Here is a 21,985-nt window from a genome sequence, read left to right on the forward strand (position 1 = left end):
ACACAACTTCGGCATCTTACCTTAAAAAGGACAATGTATTAGAGAGGGTTCAGAGAAGAACAAGGATAATACTAGCACTGCAGCCTCCCAGTTACAAACGGACATACCTGCAGAGCTGAACTTCTTTTCATTAAAGCAAAGAACATTGAGGGAAGCTACAATCCAGATTTTTAAAACAGGGAGGTGCATGGATGATAATGTTAATGCAAGCAGGCTCTTTGACTTAGATGGTCAGGACAACATAGGTTTGAAATGAACAAGACTCAGACAAGACTGGAAATTTGAAGAAGCTACCCGGCCTCCTCAGTAGATATGTGAACTAGACACGCAAGCAGTCGAGGCCATATCAACCACCTCATTCAAAAAGGGGCCGGATAAATATCTAGTTGGAATTGGCGTCAATAGGGATAGGCAGAGATTGAGATAATGAAATACTGTGTGGGACGCACATGGATTTTTGATAGTGGGTTGGGGGAAGTTGTCAAATATGAAGGACTTGAAAAATTGGGTCTCATCATCACTAGAACAATGCAGATTACAGGGCAACATGATAGCGTTTAAAATGAAAGGATGGGACAGGGTAGATAGAAGCAGACTGTTTTCAGTAGTAGAGGGGACTATAACTAGGGGCTACAGATACAAAATTAAATACAAGAGATTTAGAACAGAGGGCTGGAGAAATAACTTTTACATAGAGAGATGTGACACCGTGGAATTCACTTCCAGGGTTGGTGGTTGAGGCAGAAACTATCAAGATTCAAAATTAGATTGGATAGTTGGATGAAGGAAAAGGAGGTTGAAGGAATATGGGAACAGGGCGGATAAATGTGATTAGGGCTAGTTGCTTACGTGGAGGATAAACGCCAAATGGCCTGGTTTTGTGTCGTAACTTTGATGTATTTCTAGGTCTGTGGAAGGCAGCAGATCAAGATTGAATAGTGAAGATGTAATATTCTAGATCCTTTAAAGATCAAGGAGTATTTATTCAGAATGTTCCATCTAGAGCTCAAACAGCATAGAGTTGATGATGAAGCACATTGCACGTGCTTTGTGACAGGAGTGGGCTCGATAGGCCAAAAGAGCTTTTTCTTTTTCCATTCTGTCTTATGGCTTCTGCAACCAACCTCTAGACCTTTAAATAATTCCTTTGTCTACATAGGCTTGAAGCCTGAATATTTTGGGCTGGGAAGGGGAAAGAAGCCAACCAAGTGAAGAACACAGCTTTCCTCCAAACCTCATTCATCCAAGTATCTACTTTTTGAATCCATTCAATGGAAGATTTAGATGTGATCATCCACTAGGGATTCAATAACTCAGGGCCTTTTCCCTGTGAGCTTAGTCCTACTGCAATCCAAGACAACTGATGAATTACATTTAGTTATTGATTTATTGCTCATTTTCTTTCCTTTTACTATGAAGGCTTTGACTCATGCTAGGCTATGGTTCCATGGTATCAGCAGTTCCCTTGTATCCTGCCCATGTGAGCTTAGAGAGCAAGTTTGAGAACCTATTAGGCTCATTGCAGTTGAACTCATGTATTCCCCACACAGACACCTTCAGTAGGGGTAGCTAGATAGGAATAGCAACCCCAATTAACCCAGGTACAGTGAACATATTATAGCACTCCTACTAGTCCTTAGGTAAGCTAACTAAGCAGAGATTGGGGATGGAACCTGGTATCATCCTCGTCTGTACAATGGAGTTGCTCACTGGAGTCTAAATTGGCCCTTAACACCATGCCTAGGGTTTCTTGCAGTACTGTCCATTCAACTTTTTCTAGAAATCTGACAAATCAGTAAATTCTGCTCTGATCAACACCTAAAAGCAGTTTATTCAGTGTGGTCCATCAACCTACACATTTAAAAAATCTGTAGTAAAGTCAAATTGGACAGCTTACTTGCGTACAAATAAATATCGCCAAATTAACTTGATAAGAAGGCAAAGATATCTGAAGGTAGCTTTGAGAAATCAGCTTGTTATCTGGCTATGAGCAGTTGAATACTCAGCTCATCTGGTCAGGCCAGAGATGTGGTTTCGTGATTAGGGCCTACACATCTTCCCTCACTACAGAGATTGTATATGTGAGAGGTCTACCTCTTGTACAGGGTTGAGCAATCAGATGGCATCCCCACGGTCTGTGAAACAAAAACAAATACAGCAACTGAAATTTTTCTAAAATTAGGAAGACAACCGAGACCTGCTGTCAACAACAGAAGAATTACAGCGTGTGGCCCAAAATAGAGGTGTTGTATGTGCTGGAACCCAGCAGGAGAAGCTCATCTGACCCCCATGGGTCTGTGTCCACACATGATTCCTCCCATTGGATAAGTTCCGGTTTATATGTGAAGGTTGAATGAATGAAAAGGAATATAACTTAATTTCATGAACTAATCTGTTTACTGTAAAGTGCTTCAACTGCACTATTACTTTGTAATTACTGTAAAGCCTGATGACAAAGTCCTTCTTGGATGCATCTTTAAGGTCTTGGAGGGTGTGTTCTAGATCCTGGAGGACCTTGGAAAAAAAGAGACCAGTATGAATATAGTTGTACAATCTGCATCACAAAAACAATCAGCAGCAGTAACCATATATTGACTGCTTCCACAACACCAGATAGCAAGTTATACAAGCAGAACAACTCATGATAATTCTTTATACATAATGTTCACCATTTGGCATTGAAAAATGGATCCAAAATCTAAAGAACCTTAGAGGACTCCGGAAGTAACAGCGCTGGGGGCAGGAAGAGAAGCTATTGTCGAGCTGGCATGGCAATGATTGGGTCAGGAAGAGTGAAATCAAGCGAGGACAATCCCATTGAGGCTTTGGAGGAGGAAAGCGTGATCTACCATGTGAAAGGCGGCAAAGAAGTCAAGGACAAAGGGGAGGAATAATGCACCACTGTCACAGAATATATCATTTATGACTTTGGTTGGGGCCATTTCAGAGATGGAAACCTGATGGGAGAGGTTCAAACAGGGAGTTGCAGGAAAGATGTGGGAGGCAACACATTCACTGGAGGAAAGAGGAGCTGGAGCTGAAACAGTAGTTTGCAAGGACAAAGGGGTCCAGGGTAAGTTGTTTTTTGAGGAAGGGGTTCCTGATGGTGGTTTTGAAAGGGAAGGGGATAATACCCAAGGAGAGAACCATTTACAACGTCATGGGACCAGGACAGGAAGGTGGGAGGTTAGCAGTTTAGTGGGAATATGATCCAGCGAGCAGGAGTTTCATAGACAAGTTGAGCTCGAAGAGGGCGTGAGTTGGGCAGAGGGATAGGGAGAGAGAGAGAGATCGGAGAGAAACTAGAGAAAGAAAAGTTCAAGGCTAAGGCAAGGGGAAGCGGGAAGCAGCAAAGGCAGTTGAACAGATGGTCTCAATCTTCATGACAAAGAAATCCAGGATTTCCTCACTGTTGGAGGAGAGGGTGGGGTTTAAGGAGATGGTTGGTAGTGGAGAAAAGAAAGCAGGGGTCATCTTTAGTCTCTAAAATTATCCTGGGTGTAGCAAGCACGGAGGGTGATGTGGTCCAGCTAGATGGATGATGGATGGCTAAACCAGTTGTGCACCAGAAATCAGAGGAGAGGGGGCTTAAAGATGGAGAAGATACCAGAGGAATAGTGGGAAGAGACAACATTGTAATTTGGCGATAAAGGTCACACAGCCACTGCAACGGTCTGGGCAGGGCAGGTGGTAGAATGTATAGTCAGGCAGGGTGGCTTCAGTAAGGGGCAAGGCATCACTGTCCATGAGCCAAGTTTCAGTCAAAGCCAGGATGTCAAGAGGGTTGTTTTGAGAGTGAACACACATTCTGGGGATAAATGCAGAGGGGAATAAACATGACTAATACTGACAACAGTAGGAAAGTAACAGGCACAATTAGCTCAAGAAAGGGAAGTCACACAAAACATCACTGTTACAGGAGCAGTGTGAAAATTAATCCCCTCCAAATTATATTGAACAACCAAGGTATTTGGAGACGAGGAGCATGTGTGTCACAATGTGCAGGACTATTTCTACACTTGCCTCTCATCCTTGGCATCATTGGTGGTCTCATTCCTGGAGGAATTCCCATGGGAACTCCTCTGCCAGAAGGCATCCCCATCGGCGGTGGTCCAAATGGAAGTCTCATGCCAGGAGGCCGTCCCATAAAGCCTGGAACATGGAGATTGATGGAATGTTTACAATTTGCAGCAATCAATGCTGGAATACTTTTTGCTTTGTCTTTTTATGCTGTCTCTCCATCCCACTCCAGCCCTACACCATTCCCCAACTGAGCAGGTAGGAAAGCAACCTAGCATGGTCAATACTGCTCTTGAACCTGTTGCTAAGTGGTGTGCAGAAGGGAACATCTCCCCTCTATGGAGAAAGTGTTCAAGTTGTTCAACTACAAGAGTGGAGTGGGAAAAATAAAACTGCAGGAGATCTAAACATCAAAGCTTTACAGAAAATAAAGACAGAATGTAGGACTTTAATAAGGATTAATTGTACCTGCGTGTCCTGATCCAATTATCTCCCATCCTTTAAAGCCACTCCACCTGAAGACTATACTCAAGTCTTAACAGTCCGCGTGCAATGCCAGGGGAGATTGACTACTCAAAGTGAAGTATATGGTGCAGTATCCTGATCTACCTGGTCATAGTGAGGGATTCAATATTCTGCACTATTACATTGTCAAATTAATTCTACAATTCAACTTCAACCATTTGAAATTGGAACGCCACATTCAATTGTACGTTTGGCAAGAGGGTGAGTTATAGAAGCAGTCATCATGACAGTTCTTTATGAGCAGAATTGGCTGTCACATTACACTGCTAAGTGTGGTGTAACAGCAGGAGTTGTTAACAAAGAAAGAAAAAAAGGTTTTGGAATGCAATTCCAGAACTTGTATGACTGGAGAGATCATCATGGTTTGTAAATTGGTGCAGAGCTATAAACTTGAAAGCTGCAACAATTTCATTCTGAATTAGGATAGGACAATAGCCTGTTTGGGGGTAATTTTCAACTTCACTACCTGGGTAGTAACCTGGCAGAGCAGATCAGCCACCCTTTATGGAGTCCAGGCGGGTGATCTGCTCCACCAGTTTACCGCCCCGGTTGAAAAATGACCCTCGAGATTAAAAATGAGTCGAACAAAAGCATATTTAGCAAAGTAGAGCCTGCAAATCTTGTTCATGTCAGATACTGATGTTGGGGTCTCTTGCATCTCGGCCTCAACCAATACCCAGGGTCATGGGCAAATACTCATGGACCTACCTGGTCTTGGGTCACCAAGGTTCAGAATGGGTGGGCCCCCTCTCATTGGTACATAGGGTTGAGGGACAGCAGAAAAGCTAGGAGCAGGTGCAACTCCAGTTCCTTTAGCCTGAGGGGCCATCACCTAAAAGAACAAAACACAACCCTGTAGATTTACAATGTATAGATCAAGCACTTACTGTAACAAGAATGTTCAAATGTTGGTCAACAACTTGCAGATTTCAGCTTTTAAAATGTTAAATCAATTCAAATAGAACCAATTTGTCTTTATAGTGTTGTCCACAACCACAAAGGGCTTCACAGGTCAATGGATTCCTTTTGAAGTGTAGTCATTGTTGTAATGTAAGCAAACACAGCAGCCAATTTATGCACAGCAAGGTCTCGCAAACAAGCGATAAATGACGAGAGAGAGAAGAAAAGAAAGGAGATACCAACTGAGCCACAGCGAACATCTACTTTAAAAAATGGTTACCGCAGAGGAGAGATTTCCCATCCTTGTGTACATCTGCCATTTCACCCCCACATATGCCTCGACTCAACCAAATATGTAAAATCTTATATATAGCAAGACTCACTCTGATATATTACATGCAGAGGATAATAAAAATTAGCCTCGATTATGTGCTCAAATCCTGGAGCAGGGCTTGAACCCACAACCTCCTGACTCAGTGTTGCCACTGAGCCAAGCCCTGCAAAAATTATTTACTCAGTCGGTGCAATTGGTTTTTGCATTTCGATTTCAGTAAATCACAGTTGTATTATTAATTTCCCAATTGCTAGGCCACATCATTAATGGAACTATTTTCTACTGCTACAAAACATTGCTCACCAATTTCTTTTAATATACAGATGCACACTTTCAACAAACTGATTTGAGCTTGTAACTTGGGAGTTTGAAAATACAACACTTCCACCAACAAACTGGTTAGCGTCCATTTAAAGAAATGAGTGAATCAATGTTTTATTAATTTTAGTCTCCGAAATCATGTCAACTCAAAATGAGATTACTGCCTTATAGTCAATGTTGGATATTCATGAAGGGTATGGAGCGAGTTTCCAAATTGTACGTCAGATGCAGAGTGTGGAATTAGTCAAGATAATGGGGTGAAATTCACCTTCTGTGGGTGATGTGCCAAATAACTGCCTGAATCCATGAGGTTAAAGCTTAAAACTAAAGGCTTTTATTAAGTAAGAACATGGCTTCAAGTTAACACAGTCATCACCGACCCAGCCCTTGGTAGAACATTCCAGAAGAGGGGTGGGGCTAGGGAGGAGCATTAGTGGTTACACCGGTGGAACATTCCAGACATTAACAAATACAACAACACAAATGCCAGAACACAGTTATTTCATCACAGTGGGGGTGCAAAACAGGCGGTAATGATCAGTCAGTGGAAAGGGAAAAAAACCAAGCCGGGTGTATAACAGGCAGCCAAATTACTACCGCTCGTTTTGTGACTCTGCTGGAGTTGAAATTAACCACTTCCCCCCCCTCCCCACCCCGTTCCATGTTTCAGAACCTGCACTACTCTGAAAGTACCTTCTAGTCTGACAAAGACAGAGCACACCAAAGTTTCACTATTATATTCAAAAGAGCAACACTTCGGATCCAATTTCAAAAGATCAGGTTAGAGGGGGAAATTTGAAACCCACATCGCCAATGGTTTATCCTTACCTGTTGCGAGGGACCTCCGACCCCTCTTACCGGTCCCGCTAGTCCTGCAGGTACTTGAACCATCGCCATGCTAGCTGGCATCCCTCTCCCTGCTGCTCGACCAACACCAGGACCGCCAACAGGAACTCTAGAAATTCCAACCTGTGTGTAAACATTAAAAAATGGGATTATTCCTGAAAAAAACAATTTGATTCTATAGAAACATAAATTCAACTTTAGATGTGGTTACTCCCATTCGAACTAACTAGATTAGTGACAGTGTATTTTGAGACTCCACCACTTTCAACCAATGTGCTGTCTGCCGCTTTGAATTTCTTGGACCTATATTACGCCCAAGTGTACATTCAACAAACATCTTGGTCACCACCGCATCACTGAATCTGCCGAAGCAACAGATGCATAAAGAACCTCTTTCATTGACCATTGTGCTGCACACAAGCCTGTACAAGAGGGACGAGCTCACATCTAGGTGCCGATGACACCAAGCTCTACCTCACTACCTCTTCTCTCGACCTCTCCACGGTCTCTAAACTGTCAGACTGCTTGTCCGACATCCAGTTCTGGAGGAGCAGAAATTTTCTCCAATTAAATATTGGGAAGACCAAAGCCATTCTTTTCGGTCCCTGTCACAAACTCCATTCCCTAGCCACGGACTCCATCCCTCTCCCTAACATCTGTGAGGCTGAACCAATCTGTTTGCAACATTGGTGTCATATTTGACCCTGAAATGAGCTTCCGACCACATATCCGTGGCATAACAAAGACCACCTATTTCCACCTCCGTAACATTGCCCAACTCCGCCCCTGCGGAAACCCTCATCCATGCCTTTGTTACCTCTAGAGTTGACTATTCCAACGCGCTCCTGGCTGGCTTCCCACATTCTACCCCACGTAAACTTGAGGTGATCTAAATCTTAGCTACCTGTGTCCTAACTCCTGTTCACCCATCACCCCTGTGCTCACTGACCGACATTGGCTCCCGGTTAAGCAATGCCTCGATTTCAAAATTCTCATCCTTGTTTTCAAATCCCTCCATGGCCTCGCCTTCAGCACCCTGAGCATCCCCGATTATAAAAATCACTCAACTACTGGTGGCCGTGCCTTCTGTTGTCTAGGCCCTAAGCTCTGGAATTCCCTGTCTAAACCTCTCCGTTTTAAAGGTAGGGAGACGCTCCTTAAAAATCTACCTCTTTACCAAGCTTTTGGTCACCTGATGTGGTTCGGTGTCAAATTTTGTGTCTTCAAATACTCCTGTGAAGCACCTTGGGACATTTTACTACATTAAAGGCACTATATACATACAAATTGTTGTAGGCCTACAAGTGACAATGGCGCTATCTAAAACTGCTGCTCGTAGCTGTTGGAAGGTGAAACTGGTAGGCGGAGCAGGTATAATGCTGTGCAGCGTGATTACAGGCTTGCATTTATATTGGTGCCATTTCACGTCCCAGAAAATTCAAAGAACTTCACAGCCAATGGAATCGTTACAGGTGCAGTGACTGCCAAGTAGGCAAAGGGCAGATAGTTTGCACACAGTAAGATCCCACAGAAAAATGAGATAAAGAAGAACTTGCCTTCCACAAACTCAAGGCTGTGCCCCAAAGCACTTCAAAAAAACTTCATTGGCTGTAAAGTGCTGTCGCAATGTAGGAAACGTGGCATCCAATTTTCACACAGCAAGATCTCATAAACAGAAATGAGATGATGACGAGATAATCTGTTTTCAGGTGTTGGTTGAGGGATAAATATTGGCCGAGACACCAGGAGAACTCCCTTGCTCTTCTTCAAATAATGCCATGGGATATTTTACACCCACTGAGATGGCAAACAGGGCCTTGGTTTAACAACATATCTAACAGACAGCACCTCTAAATGCAACACTCCCTCAGTACGGCACTGAAGTGTCAGAATAGATAATGTGCTCAAGTTTATATAGAGTGGGGCTTGAACTTCTGAAATCAAACAAGTGCTACCGTTAAGCCAAGCATTGCAAAAATTAGTTACCTGCTCTGTGCAATTGGTCTTTGCTTCTCAATTTTTTGTTCAGTAAGTCACAGTTACATCATCAATTTTCCAATTGCTAGGCTACTTCATTATTGGAAACATTTCTTACTGCTACTAAACATTGCATTATAGATAGCCAAAAGTGCATTTTCAGCAAATTAGTTTTTATAACTGGAGTGGAGATGTACTCTGTTTAACAACCAGGCAAGAAATATAAAGTCCCCCAAAAATTGGGTGCTGCTAAGCTACCCACTTTCTTGGGTACATGCATGAATGAAATTGGAAAACACAGGAGAAGGAAAGAAATAGAACAGACAAAGGTCTTAGCATAGGTTATACAGCACAGAAACAGGCCATTCGGCTCAACCAGTCCATGACAGCGTTTATGCTCCGCTTGTGCCTCCTCTAGTCTTTCCTCATCTAACCATCAGCATAACCCTCTTCACTTCTCCCTCATATGCTTATCTAAACCCCTTAAATGCATCTATACTATTCGCTTCAACCACTCCCTGTGATAGTGAGTTCCACATTCTTACCACTCTCTGGGTAAAGAAGTTTCTTCTGAATTCCCTATTTGATTTCTTGGTGACCATCTTATATGATGGCTTCTAGTTTTGCTCTTCCCCACAAGTGGAAACACTCTCTCTGTATCTACTTTATCAAACCCCTTCATAATTTTAAAGAACTCTATTAGGTCACCCTTCAGCCTTCTCAAGAGAAAAAAAGATCCAGCCTGTTCATTTTTAAAAAAGCACAAGAGCTAACCAAGTTCACAAGTATAATAGTATCACACCTGAACCTGTATTCTATTTCTTGCAATGAACATTTCCCCCCGCCCACACAACATTAGCTTGTTCAAGCCAGTAGAGAATGATTCAAGGGTAGGGTTACAGCTATAGAAGACTAGGCCAGAGATTTCACAAAAAAAAACTGCATTGCATCATTTTCACATGACACGAAGGGGATGCCTTACTGAAAAATATACCTTTTACTGGGTGATAATGCTGTATACACTATATAGAGGACAGATAGAACTAGTGAGTGCATGGCTAATTCATAGGACCTTGGCCTCAAGATTATATTACTCATTACCCCATGGTATTGGCCATTTCTAAACTAGAGTTTACATTTTACCTGGGACAGTTTCCCCCACACCCCACCCAGTTTTCAGTGTTACCTACAGCTGGTAGTGCAGAGCATTCCACATAATTAATCCACAATATTTACACAAGGGGGAATAGCAGTCACATCCTTAATGCAGACGGAGAGGGAAATGACCTACTGGCAATTAGGAAACTCTGCGCCCAATATATCTTGGCCGAATACATTCTAAAACAGCTCTTTCAGTGTGCCAGCTACTTTCACCATGCCTGGCTCTTCCAAGTCAGACCTGATGGGCCAATTCAGTGCAAGTCAACAATTGGAACATTGTCCAGTTTGTGTCCATGTAAAAACAGGATTAGAAAAAAAATAATAGAATCGTGTTAGTGTTACTTTGGGAAGCACCCAGGGATTACATTTGATCGATTTTAAAATCCTGCAGCTCTAGCAGACGCAGACAAGATATCCCACAGTAAACATGACTACCAATGCAGGATATCCCTGCAGGATGGGAACCATGGTTTTCGTCGCATACTCCTTTATTAATCGCTCCATGGCCTTACCCCACCCCATTACTCTAACCTCCTCCAACCTGCTCGAACTCTCCGCTCCTCTGACTGTGATCTCTTGCACCCCCCTTGCCCCACTACTGCAGCCCACCGCCCACCTCCCCCCTTTCCTCCACTAATGGCAGTCAATGTCTGCAGCCACTGTCCTACATTGCCAAAATGTCAATCCAAACGTTGAAAACCTTTTGAGTTACAGTCTGAATGACATCAGTACATTTGTAAATTAGTCATTTAATATACTGGCTTTTACACATCATGTAGCAAAGTGCACTCAGTGCCCCCTTGTAATAAGTTTAAGGGGGGGGGGGGAAGGAGGGGGGAGTATTAACTCCTACGTACGTCTCTCACAGGAGGCCCTTCCACAGTCATCGTCACAAGTGTTTCCCCTCGAAGCAACACGAGACCAAGAGCCCTCTTCTCTTCTCTTTCACCCTGCTTGGAGTTCTTCGACCTACACCAATCCAGTCACCACAGAGAACAAAATATACAACAACAAGCATTTATACAACACCTTTAAAAGGTAGTAAAATATCCCAAGACACTTCACAGGAGCGTTATCAGACAAAATTTGCAACCGAGTCACACAAGGAGATATTAAGACAGGGGTCCCAAAGCTTGGTCAAAGGAGGTATGTTTTAAGGAGCATCTTAAAATGAGAGCGAGAATGCCAGAGCTTAGGACCTAGGCAGCTGAAGGCATGGCCACCGATAGTGGAGCAATGAAAACCAGGAATGTGCAAAAGGCTAGAATTGGAGGAGCGCAGGGATTGGAGGGTTGTAGGGCTGGAGAAGGTTACAGAGATAGGGAGGAGTGAAAACAAGGAAGAGAATTATTATTATTATTATTATTTTTTTTTTTTTTAAATAAAAAGAGCAGTTAGTGATCAGACTGGAAGCCAATGTAGCTCAGCAAGTAGAAGGGTGATGGGTGAACAGGACTTGGTGAAAGTTAGGATATGGGCAGCACAGTTTGGGATCAAAACAAAACCAGGTCATTTTTCATACAGAAGGTATGATAACAAGCATACATACTTCAACCTTCTAAATTCATCACAGTCACAAAGAATTAGGTTCATGTGCCGGTCAAAAGCTTTGAAAGTGCCAATGAAGACACGCCCATCTTGGAGTACACATCGCATCCTGTAATCCACATATTGCACCATTTTAGCACTTTTTCCAACAGGCTGAAATGAAGAGAGAGACCATTAGTTACTGATCCAACGCAGTTTAACTACTGTCAGAATGACCGTCCTCATTCAACCTACAGATACAATATGCTGTAATTCAACAAGAGGAAGCCACTTAATGACAATGTACACTGTGCAGTCATTGGTTATATACACTTGAAAATGAAAAACTATAGGACTATGGGGAAAGAGGAGAGTGGGTCTAATTGGATAGGTCTTTCAAAAGAGCTAGCACAGGCACAATGGGCCGAATACCTTCCTTCTGTGCTGTATAATTTAGCCAAGTCTGTTTAATAAATTATATGTCCTTGGTTCTTCAACGGCAGACAAGAAAATATAATACTTATGCCCAACATTCCCTCTATTTTTTTACCCTGTGCGGGCACTTTGGTGTGGTATCTCTTTCAGCGGCAGCAGCTGGTGAGTGGTCTACGCGGTTATGCCCCTTAGGGGGAACATTGCTTATGCCCCAAAACTTCCAACACCATGATGCAAGCAACATCAGAAAGGCGTGTGACACAGGCTGGGAGGAAGCACTGCATGATCTAATCTAATGAGCCTTCAAGGTCATTTCTATTCTCTAATGGCCTGGATTTTGCTGTGAACGGCGAAGTAATGGTTTTCGCTATTCACCTCGTGTACTGTTGCCCACAGACTTTTAGCGGGCTCCTCAGTGGAGACTTAGTCATCCAGCATCTGTTTGAATTTGGTGCCCTCCACAGGGGATCTGTGGTGTCTGCGATGAGCTTAAGCAGCAGGGAGGCTCGTTAAGATTGAAGATTTCTGCTGTACCCCCGGTGCTGGCTTGGGACCGCCTCATCAGTTACTCTTTGGCTAGCCCAGGCATTCTTGGCCTGTACATCTGGGAATGTCTTTAATTATCCTGCACAGTTCACAGACAATTTGTTTCATTAAGGAGCATGGTGTTGAACCAGAGCAGCTATTCCAAGTAATGACACTTTCTACAACAGCAACAACTTGGGACGAAGATTCTCTATGGGGTTTTCCTAGACGTGTTTGATTTACTGCAATAAACCAAACTTAGTGTAGACTGGATCTCCTCCCCAATAAATGGCTTAGGAGTGGCTTTGTGACAGTAGAAAATGTTCTCTGCTCAGTTTAATATAGGGAGGACAATACAAACTGGTGGATATTTAGTCAAACTCAAAATTCAATCTTTTACCTGGTTAAAAACAGGGTGGACAACTTACTGTTGGGTGAAAATTCTCCCATCCCCAATTTAAGAAAGGTAAGTGGTGTTTGTTGCCATGTCTCCCAATATGTGTCATTCAGTAAAATCCTGGAAAAACATTGTTCCCTCATGATTCAAAGGGAAAATGAAACTGTACTGTGGACTTGATTCAGTGGGAAAATGAAACTGTACTGTGGACTTTCTAATTTACATAAAATGTCCCTGGTTTCAAAAGCTCAATGCAAAATGGTCATATTTACAGATGATGTCAAACCAGGGGGCAGAGGAATTGGAAGAGGCAGCTCAGAAATTACAGAACGAGTCAGGTAAAGTATGTAAGTGGGCAGAATGGCAGACAAAGTTTAATGTAGATGAAGTTTAAAGTGCTACATGTCAAATCAAATCAACTTTTATTGTCATTGTTAGTGCACAGTGCAGTACAACGAAATGTAGGCTTGCGGCTCCTGAGAGTGTACAATTTGGATTAGGACACTTAAACATTTCACCATACATTTGTACATATATATTAGCATAAATATGACCATAATAAAGTGCATCGGCAGATGTGCAGGCTTTAGTGTTTATTTGTGGAGTTCAGTAGGACAGCCCTGGGAAAGAAGCTGTTCCTAAATCTGGTCGTACGGGTGCGAATGCATCTGTAGCGTCTTCCAGATGGCAGGAGGGCGAACAGACTGTGGCTGGGGTGGGTAGGGTCTTTGATGATGGACCGTGCCCTCCGTAGGCAGCGTTTCTGATATATATGTTCTATGGTCGGTAGCCGGTAATGCATTGGGCAGTTTTGACTACCCGCTGCAGGGCTTTCTGGTCATGGGAGCTACAGCTGCCGTACCATACCGTGATACAGTTTGTTAGGATGCTCTCTATAGTGCAGCGGTAGAAGTTAGAGAGGATCGGGGGTGACAGATTACATCCCTTCAGCCTCAAGAAATATAGGCGCTGCTGGGCCTTCTTCACCAGAGAGGAGGTGTTGAGGGACCAGGAGAGGTCTTCCGTGATGTGGACTCCGAGGAACTTAAAGCTGGCCACCCTTTCCACCTCCGCCCCATTGATGTGGATGGGGGTGTGACTTCCGCCTTTGGACTTCCTGAAGTCCACGATTATTTCCTTTGTTTTCTTGGTGTTAAGGGCCAGGTTGTTGTTGGCGCACCACTTCACGAGATGCTGGACCTCCTCCCTGTAGGCTGACTCATCGTTGTTGGTGATCTGGCCTACTACCGTGGTGTCATCTGCAAACTTGATGATGGTGTTGGAACCATTAACAGCCACACAGTCGTGGGTGAAGAGGGAGTAGAGGAGGGGGCTCAGCGCACATCCTTGTGGGGCCCCCATGTTCAAGAGGGGGGAGGGGAGGGGAGGGAGGAGGAGGAGGAGGTGTGGTTGCCTAATTTGACAGACTGGGGTCTGTTTGTTAGGAAGTCCAGGGTCCAGTTGCAGAGGGAAGTGTTCAGGCCAAGAGTTTGGAGTTTGGTGGCCAACTTGTTATATTGTGGTAGCAAGGAAATATAGACAAGACAGACTCCATGCATAGTGTTGAAATATCCAAGGGTGAACCTGAAAGAATCGACACTGAACATGTTGAATGCAGCATTCAACACAACAACAGGATATTGAACGATATAGTCAAAGCAGTGGAATACATATCAGAAGAGGTAATGATCAAACTGCACAGGGCTCTGGTCAGACTTCCCCTTGAGCACTGCGTCCACTTCTGGTCACCAAGAAACACTCCAGCATGGGAGGCAGTGCAAAGAGCCTCAAAGCTGCTCCCAATGACGGGGGTCAGAGTATTGAGGAAAGACGAGCTTTTCAGCCTGGAAAGGAGGGTCAGAGGGGTGATCTTTGAGGCATACAAGTTCAAGAGTTAGCAAAACATTTGCCCAGAATATGATTAACTTGTCTATTTCCACAGCTTAATTTTAACAACAATTTTAGGACTGATGTCTGGAAATTCTTCAGTCAGTAATGAACAAGTGGAATAAGCTTCCAGATAGAGTAGTGGAGGCAAAAACCCTGGACTCATTTAGAAACAATCAGATGCTACAATAAAAGGGATGTTATTGAGGCAAGGCAATGGGGGCCCATCACTACTCGCAAAACCACAACGTAAATCAGCTTAAGGAAATACAATTGGAGTAGGAAAAAAAACTGTTGCCCTCCAAGAACACTGCTTACATCCTTAGCTGGGCCTTTTCCCATCATCTGCAACTAAATCTATTAAAATGGGAGTTACTAGCTTCTGTCTGCAAAGTTTATACATTCCAAAGCCCACAACCATTAAGCTACAACATGGATTTCAACCTCTCAATTCTGCACATTGGTGTTCCTGATTTCTACCCAGTTTTTAAAGCCATGGTGTGGAGATGCCGGAGTTGGACTGGGGTGGACAAATGTAAGAAATCACACAACACCAGGTTATAGTCCAACAGCTTTATTTGAAATCACAAGCTTTCGGAGCGCTGCTCCTTCTTCAGGTGAAGTGGAGAAATGCATAAAGACACAGCTTATATAGTCAGAGAATCATGTCAGATGTTTACAGGTAACCTTTCCAACTGCCATTTGTCACACCTCGGCAGAGAGATAATCACAGCAGTCAAAGGTGTGAATGGTGTCCAAACAGGTCAGTCAGGGAAACATTACATCAAAGAACAATGAGGTGGGGTCACAAGGGGTCAAATATTGCAGATGCTGGGGTCTGTATGAAAAACAAAAAAAGACAAAAAACATTTTTTTTGGCTGGAAATCACAGCAGGTCCGGCCGCATCTGTGTAGAGAGAACAAGCCAATGTCGACTCGAGTCTGGATGACCCTGCATCAGGTGGGGTTACATGTAGCGTGACATGAACCCAAGATCTCGGTTAAGGCCGTCCTCATGGGTGCGGAACTTGGCTATCAGTTTCTGCTCGACGATTTTGCGTTGTCGTGTGTCTCGAAGGCCACCTTGGAGAATGCTTACCCGAAGATCGGAGGCTGAATGTCCTTGACTGCTGAAGTGTTCCCCGACTGGGAGGGAACACTCCTGCCTGGTGATTGTTGCGCGGTGTCCGTTCATCCGTTGTCGCAGTGTCTGCATGGTCTCGCCAATGTACCATGCTCCGGGGCATCCTTTCCTGCAACGTATGAGGTAGACAACGTTGGCCGAGTCACATGAGTATGTACCATGTACCTGGTGGGTGGTGTCCTCACGTGTGATGATGGTATCTGTGTTGATGATCTGGCATGTCTTGCAGAGGTTGCTGTGGCAGGGTTGTGTGGTGTCGTGGTCGCTGTTCTCCTGGAAGCTGGGTAATTTGCTGCGAACGATGGTCTGTTTGAGGTTAGGCGGCTGTTTGAAAGCGAGTAGTGGAGGCGTGGGGATGGCCTATGGATATGACGCTCGACTCGTCGATCGACAGTTCCGACGGGCCACAGCGAAAAATCGCACAGACCTCCTCAGAAGACAAACATGGGACACAACCAACAGAGTACCCTTCGTCGTCCAGTACTTCCCCGGAGCGGAGAAACTACGCCATGTTCTTCACAGCCTTCAACATGTCATCGATGACGACGAACACCTCGCTAAGGCCATCCCCACGCCTCCACTACTCGCTTTCAAACAGCCGCCTAACCTCAAACAGACCATCGTTCGCAGCAAATTACCCAGCTTCCAGGAGAACAGCGACCACGACACCACACAACCCTGCCACAGCAACCTCTGCAAGACATGCCAGATCATCAACACAGATACCATCATCACACGTGAGGACACCACCCACCAGGTACATGGTACATACTCATGTGACTCGGCCAACGTTGTCTACCTCATACGTTGCAGGAAAGGATGCCCCGGAGCATGGTACATAGGCGAGACCATGCAGACACTGCGACAACGGATGAACGGACACCGCGCAACAATCACCAGGCAGGAGTGTTCCCTCCCAGTCGGGGAACACTTCAGCAGTCAAGGACATTCAGCCTCCGATCTTCGGGTAAGCATTCTCCAAGGTGGCCTTCGAGACACACGACAACGCAAAATCGTCGAGCAGAAACTGATAGCCAAGTTCCGCACCCATGAGGACGGCCTCAACAGAGATCTTGGGTTCATGTCACGCTACATGTAACCCCACCTGATGCAGGGTCATCCAGACTCGAGTCGACATTGGCTTGTTCTCTCTACACAGATGCGGCCGGACCTGCTGTGATTTCCAGCCAAAAAAAATGTTTTTTGTCTTTTTTTGTTTTTCATACAGACCCCAGCATCTGCAATATTTGACCCCTTGTGACCCCACCTCATTGTTCTTTGATGTAATGTTTCCCTGACTGACCTGTTTGGACACCATTCACACCTTTGACTGCTGTGATTATCTCTCTGCCGAGGTGTGACAAATGGCAGTTGGAAAGGTTACCTGTAAACATCTGACATGATTCTCTGACTATATAAGCTGTGTCTTTATGCATTTCTCCACTTCACCTGAAGAAGGAGCAGCGCTCCGAAAGCTTGTGATTTCAAATAAAGCTGTTGGACTATAACCTGGTGTTGTGTGATTTCTTACAGTTTTTAAAGGGGAGACTCATCAACCCAATTATGTGAGAACGGTCATCGTGTGCACTGGATTTCAATTTGATTAAACTGGTGGGTTGGCAATCCTAATCGAATCAATGTGCATGAGCACTTTTAACATCCATAAAACAGAAGTCAGATACCCAGTCTTATTTGAAAACAGAAGTCCACTTTCCACACTTTGAATCTCACCAAACAGATACCGTGTCGTTGTCAACCAATTTTAAACCACAAACTAAGTCAGCAAGTCAATTAGTATCTGTAATCATTTCTAATAGGGAGAAAGTCTGGCGTGCACCCCATCTGTAGCTACACGGATGCTGATTGACCTGTTGAGCGTTTCCTGCTTTGGATTCAGATTTCCAACAACTACGGTATTTTGCTTTTTTTTTTAAATATCTGTGGATTGCTAGACTAGTTCACGTCAAACTCGTAGTTCATGCAAAGATGTGGATCTGACGGTTGAAACTATTAATGGACAAGCCCGCGGCTTTGACCTAAAGGATGAATACAATTCCTGGACATAATCGAGTACAGCTCCCTGGCCCTGGTCCAACCTGGTCTTCTACCGTTACATTGCAGTTTGTGTGACAGGCCCCAATAGGACAATCTTTCATCAATATTCCCAATTGCCATTGGCTAGGCGGTTCCTATCTCTCGTCAACCCGACGCTTTCAAACTTCCCGCTACACTTGAATCAAGAAACTTAAACAGAAAGAACCCGCTACTCACCATTGTGATTCAATGCAAACACTCAGAGTCGTTCCAGCTCTCCCTGCACTGCGTGAAACAGACTAGATTGGGCCAATCAGGAGGGGAGCTTTGGACTTGACGAGTGCCAATTACCGGGACTGATAGCCCAAGACTGTTCCAGGTGTAATCCTCCAATTCATGTGTTGTGAGTCTTAAATACAACCACCTCCATCAACTAACAATTTTTTGTCATTCTCAATGCTGACAGATACCCCTTAACATCCCTCTGATGTCAATAGGTCTTTGTTAAGTGGTTCTTTTTATTGCAGACTTTTTTAAAAATCAAAAAAATATGATGTAAATGCAAGATTCTTGTGATATATTGAGCAGTAAATCACAATTCTATCTACAATTGGAAGCCTAAAGCTGCAAATATAAGTCAACTAGTGGCCTAAGTATGATAGATTTATTATCATCTTACGTTTGTATCCCGTGCCTTATATGTAAAACCAGAATCCCATTCACATCTCTTTTGTTCTTTTTAACTGTTCTTGGAATGTGGGCGTCGCTGGCAAGGCCAGCATTTATTTCCAAACCCTAGTTACCCTGAGGTGGTGGTGTTGGGCCGCCTTGAACCGCTGCAGTCAAGTTGCTCCCACAGTGCTCTTAGGTAGGAAGCTCCTGGATATTGACCCACCGACGATGAAGGAACGGCGATATATGTCCAAGTCAAGATGGCGTGTAACCTACATAGAATTACATAGAATTTACAGCACACGCCATTTGGCCCAACCAGTCTATGCCGGCATTTGTGCTCCACTCGAGCCACCTCCCATCCTTCCTCATCTAACTCTAGCAGCATAACCCTCTATTCCCTTCTCCCTCATATATTTATCTAGCCTCCCCTTAAATGCATCTATACTATTCACCTCAACCACTCCCTGTGATAGCGAGTTCCACATTCTCATCACTCTCTTGGTAAAGAAGTTTCTTCTGAATTCCCTATTTAATTTCTTGGTGACTATCTTACAGGAAACTTTCGATTAACCAGCTGCTAAATAACCGGAACGCTCTATCCACCGGCAAAATTCAGGAGTCGGTTCAGGTAACTTTTTTTACTTTTAGTTACTTTTTTTAATTGATTTGTTGCTGTGCAAGGGTGTAGCTGAAGCTGTTGCTAAGCTACAGAGACGCTTGCAACTTGTGCCGACTGTTCTGAAGCTGTTAGGGTTTGTTGCTTTATACGGAGCTCTGAGCTCCGTATCTTTTACTGTAGCATTCGGTTATCCGGAATTGTTGATGAACCGGCACCAGGTCGGTCCCGTCCGTGCCGGATACCAGAAAGTTTCCTGTATATTGATGGCCTCTAGTTATGCTCTTCCCCACAAGTGGAAACATTCTCTCTGTCTCCACTCTATCAAAACCTTTCATCATTTTAAACACATTTATTAGGTCACCCCTCACGCCTTCTCTTTTCAAGAGAAAAGTGACCCACCCTGTTCATCCTTTGCTGATAGATACAACCTCGCATTTCTGGTATCACCTTTGTAAATCTTCTCTGCACCCTCTCCAGTGCCTCTACATCCTTTTTATAATATGGCAACCAGAACTACACACAGTACTCCAAGTGTGGTTCAATACAAGTTTAGCATAGCTTCACTACTTTTCAATTCTATGCCTCTAGAAATAAAGCCTAGTGCTTGGTTTGCTTTTTTATGGCCTTATTAACCTGCGTCACTACTTTTAATGATTTGTGTATTTGTATTCCCAGATCCCTTTGCTCCTCTACCCCATTTAGATTCTTGTTTTCCAAGTAATATGTGACCTCCTTATTTTTCTTACCATGATGTAATAGCTCACACTTATCTGTGGCGATCGAGGGGGTCGTTCAGCCCAACTGCCTGCCTCTCTTCCACGGCCACATTCGCGCCTGGGTGGCCCTGGAGATGGAGCACGCGGTGTCCGCCGGCACGCTCGAGACATTCCGCGACCGGTGGGCACTGCAGGGATTGGAGTGCATCATCACCCCTGGAAACCAAATTTTAATTCAATTTGATAAGTTTCATTTGATGTATTTTTGTTAAGTTACAGTTTTTGTTCATTGACTGCACCAAAAGAGCACACTTATCTGTGTTGAAATTCATTTGCCAATTAGATGCCCATTCTGCAAGTTTATTAATGTCTTATTGTAATTTGTTGCAGTCCTCCTCAGTGTTGGCTATTCCCCCACCCTCTCAATTTGGTATCATCCGCAAATTTAGAAATTGTGTTTTTGATTCCAAAGTCTAAATCATTAATATAAATAAATTGTGAACAACATTGGTCCCAGCACTGATCCTTGTGGGACCCCGCTTTCCATCTTCTGCCACTCTGAATAGCTGCCCTTTACCCCATTCCCTTTGCTTTCTCTCTTCAAGCCAGCTCGCTATCTATTCTTCTACTTGTACCCTGACTTCGTATTCTCTGACCTTATTCATTAGTCTATTATGTGGCACCTTATCAAAGGCCTTTTAGAAATCTAGCTAAATTACATCTACTGCATTACCCTTGTCTACTCTGTTACCTCTTCAAAAAATACAGTGAGGTTGGTCAAGCAAGACATTCCCTTTTGAAATCCATGCTGACTATTCATTATTATATTTTTGGTTTCTAGACATTCTTCTATTTTTTCCCTTTAGTAGGGATTCCATTATTTTTCCTAGCACCAATGTTAAACTGACTGGTCTATAGTTCCCTGGACATGTTCTATCTCTCTTCTTAAATAAAGGTAAAACATTAGCTGTTCACCTGTCCTCTGGCACAACACCTTTTTCTAATGAATTATTAAATATGTGTAATAGTGCCTCTGCTTTATCTTCTCTGGATTTTAAAAAAATGTACAGATACAATCCGTCCAGACAAGGTGTTAATATCTCTTCGAGTTTGATTCGTTTATTTAACATTTCTCCTTTTTATTTAAATGTGGTTATATCTAATTTCTAATCTCATCTTCCGATGCCATGTCCACCTGATCTGTCTCCCTGGTAAATACTAAAGCAACTTGGAGGGGAACACGAAGGTGATGGAGTTCCCACAATCTTGCTGCTCTTCTCCTTCACTGCTAATCTTCCATAGCTCTCTCAATTCAGGAATTGTCCCTTTCAATTGGAAAATTGCACAATTAACTCCATTATTTAAGAAAGGTGAAAAAGAGAAACTGGGAAATTTTAGACCTATTAGTCTAACATCTGTTGTGGGAAAGTTATTAGAATCTGTAATTAAGGACAGAGTGACTGAGCATTTTGAGCTGATTAGAAAGAGCCGGTATGGATGTGTAACGGGTAGGTCTAATTAATCTAATTGAATTTTTTGAGGAAGTAACTAAAGTAGTAGACAGGGGAATGTCTATGGATGTAGTTTATATGGACTTCCAGAAGGCATTCAATAAGAGACTGTTAGCTAAAATTAAAGTTCATGGAATTGAAGGCAAATTATTGACCTGGTTAGAAGATTGGTTAGGTGGTAGAAGACCGAGAGTAGAGATAATGGGTATGTACTTGAATTGAAAGGAAGTGATCAGGTTCTGTGCTGGTGCCTCAAATATTCACTATATTTATTAATGACTTAGAAAGCACAATAGAGAGCCATATGTCCAAGTTTGCCAATGACACAAACATTGGTGGTATAGTAAGTAGTGCAGATGGGAGCATAAAATTACAAAGAGACATTGATAGATTAAGTGAGTGGGCAAAACTGTGGCAGATGGATTTCATCG

General features: G+C 43.5%; 1 protein-coding gene across 1 annotated transcript; it reads right to left on the reverse strand.

Moving 5' to 3' along the window:
- Positions 1–1,813: 1,813 nt before the first annotated feature.
- Positions 1,814–18,452, reverse strand: LOC147117783 (small nuclear ribonucleoprotein-associated protein B'-like). The gene is made up of 7 exons (XM_085989048.1): positions 18,271–18,452; positions 11,634–11,785; positions 10,942–11,053; positions 6,929–7,069; positions 5,254–5,377; positions 4,024–4,152; positions 1,814–2,514 (listed from the first exon to the last, which is right to left on the reverse strand). Exons 1-7 carry the CDS (start codon positions 18,271–18,273, stop codon positions 2,477–2,479), a joined length of 699 nt encoding a protein of 232 aa, XP_085845174.1. The 5' UTR covers positions 18,274–18,452; the 3' UTR covers positions 1,814–2,476.
- Positions 18,453–21,985: the final 3,533 nt, after the last annotated feature.

Source organism: Somniosus microcephalus, chromosome 5, assembly GCF_052327205.1.
Source record: "Somniosus microcephalus isolate GS21.2 chromosome 5, FLI_Smic_1.0, whole genome shotgun sequence".
NCBI classification, from domain to species: domain Eukaryota; kingdom Metazoa; phylum Chordata; class Chondrichthyes; order Squaliformes; family Somniosidae; genus Somniosus; species Somniosus microcephalus.

Bases quoted from the DNA above. Each gene is read 5' to 3' on its own strand.
- LOC147117783 (XM_085989048.1), bottom strand. The intron at 5,378-6,928 runs GTAAGGATAAAC...TTGTTCTTTTAG, and splicing joins TCGGAGGTCCCTCGCAACAG to GTGATGGCCCCTCAGGCTAA. The intron at 2,515-4,023 runs GCAAGTGTAGAA...TTTTTTTCCAAG, and splicing joins AATGATGCCAAGGATGAGAG to GTCCTCCAGGATCTAGAACA.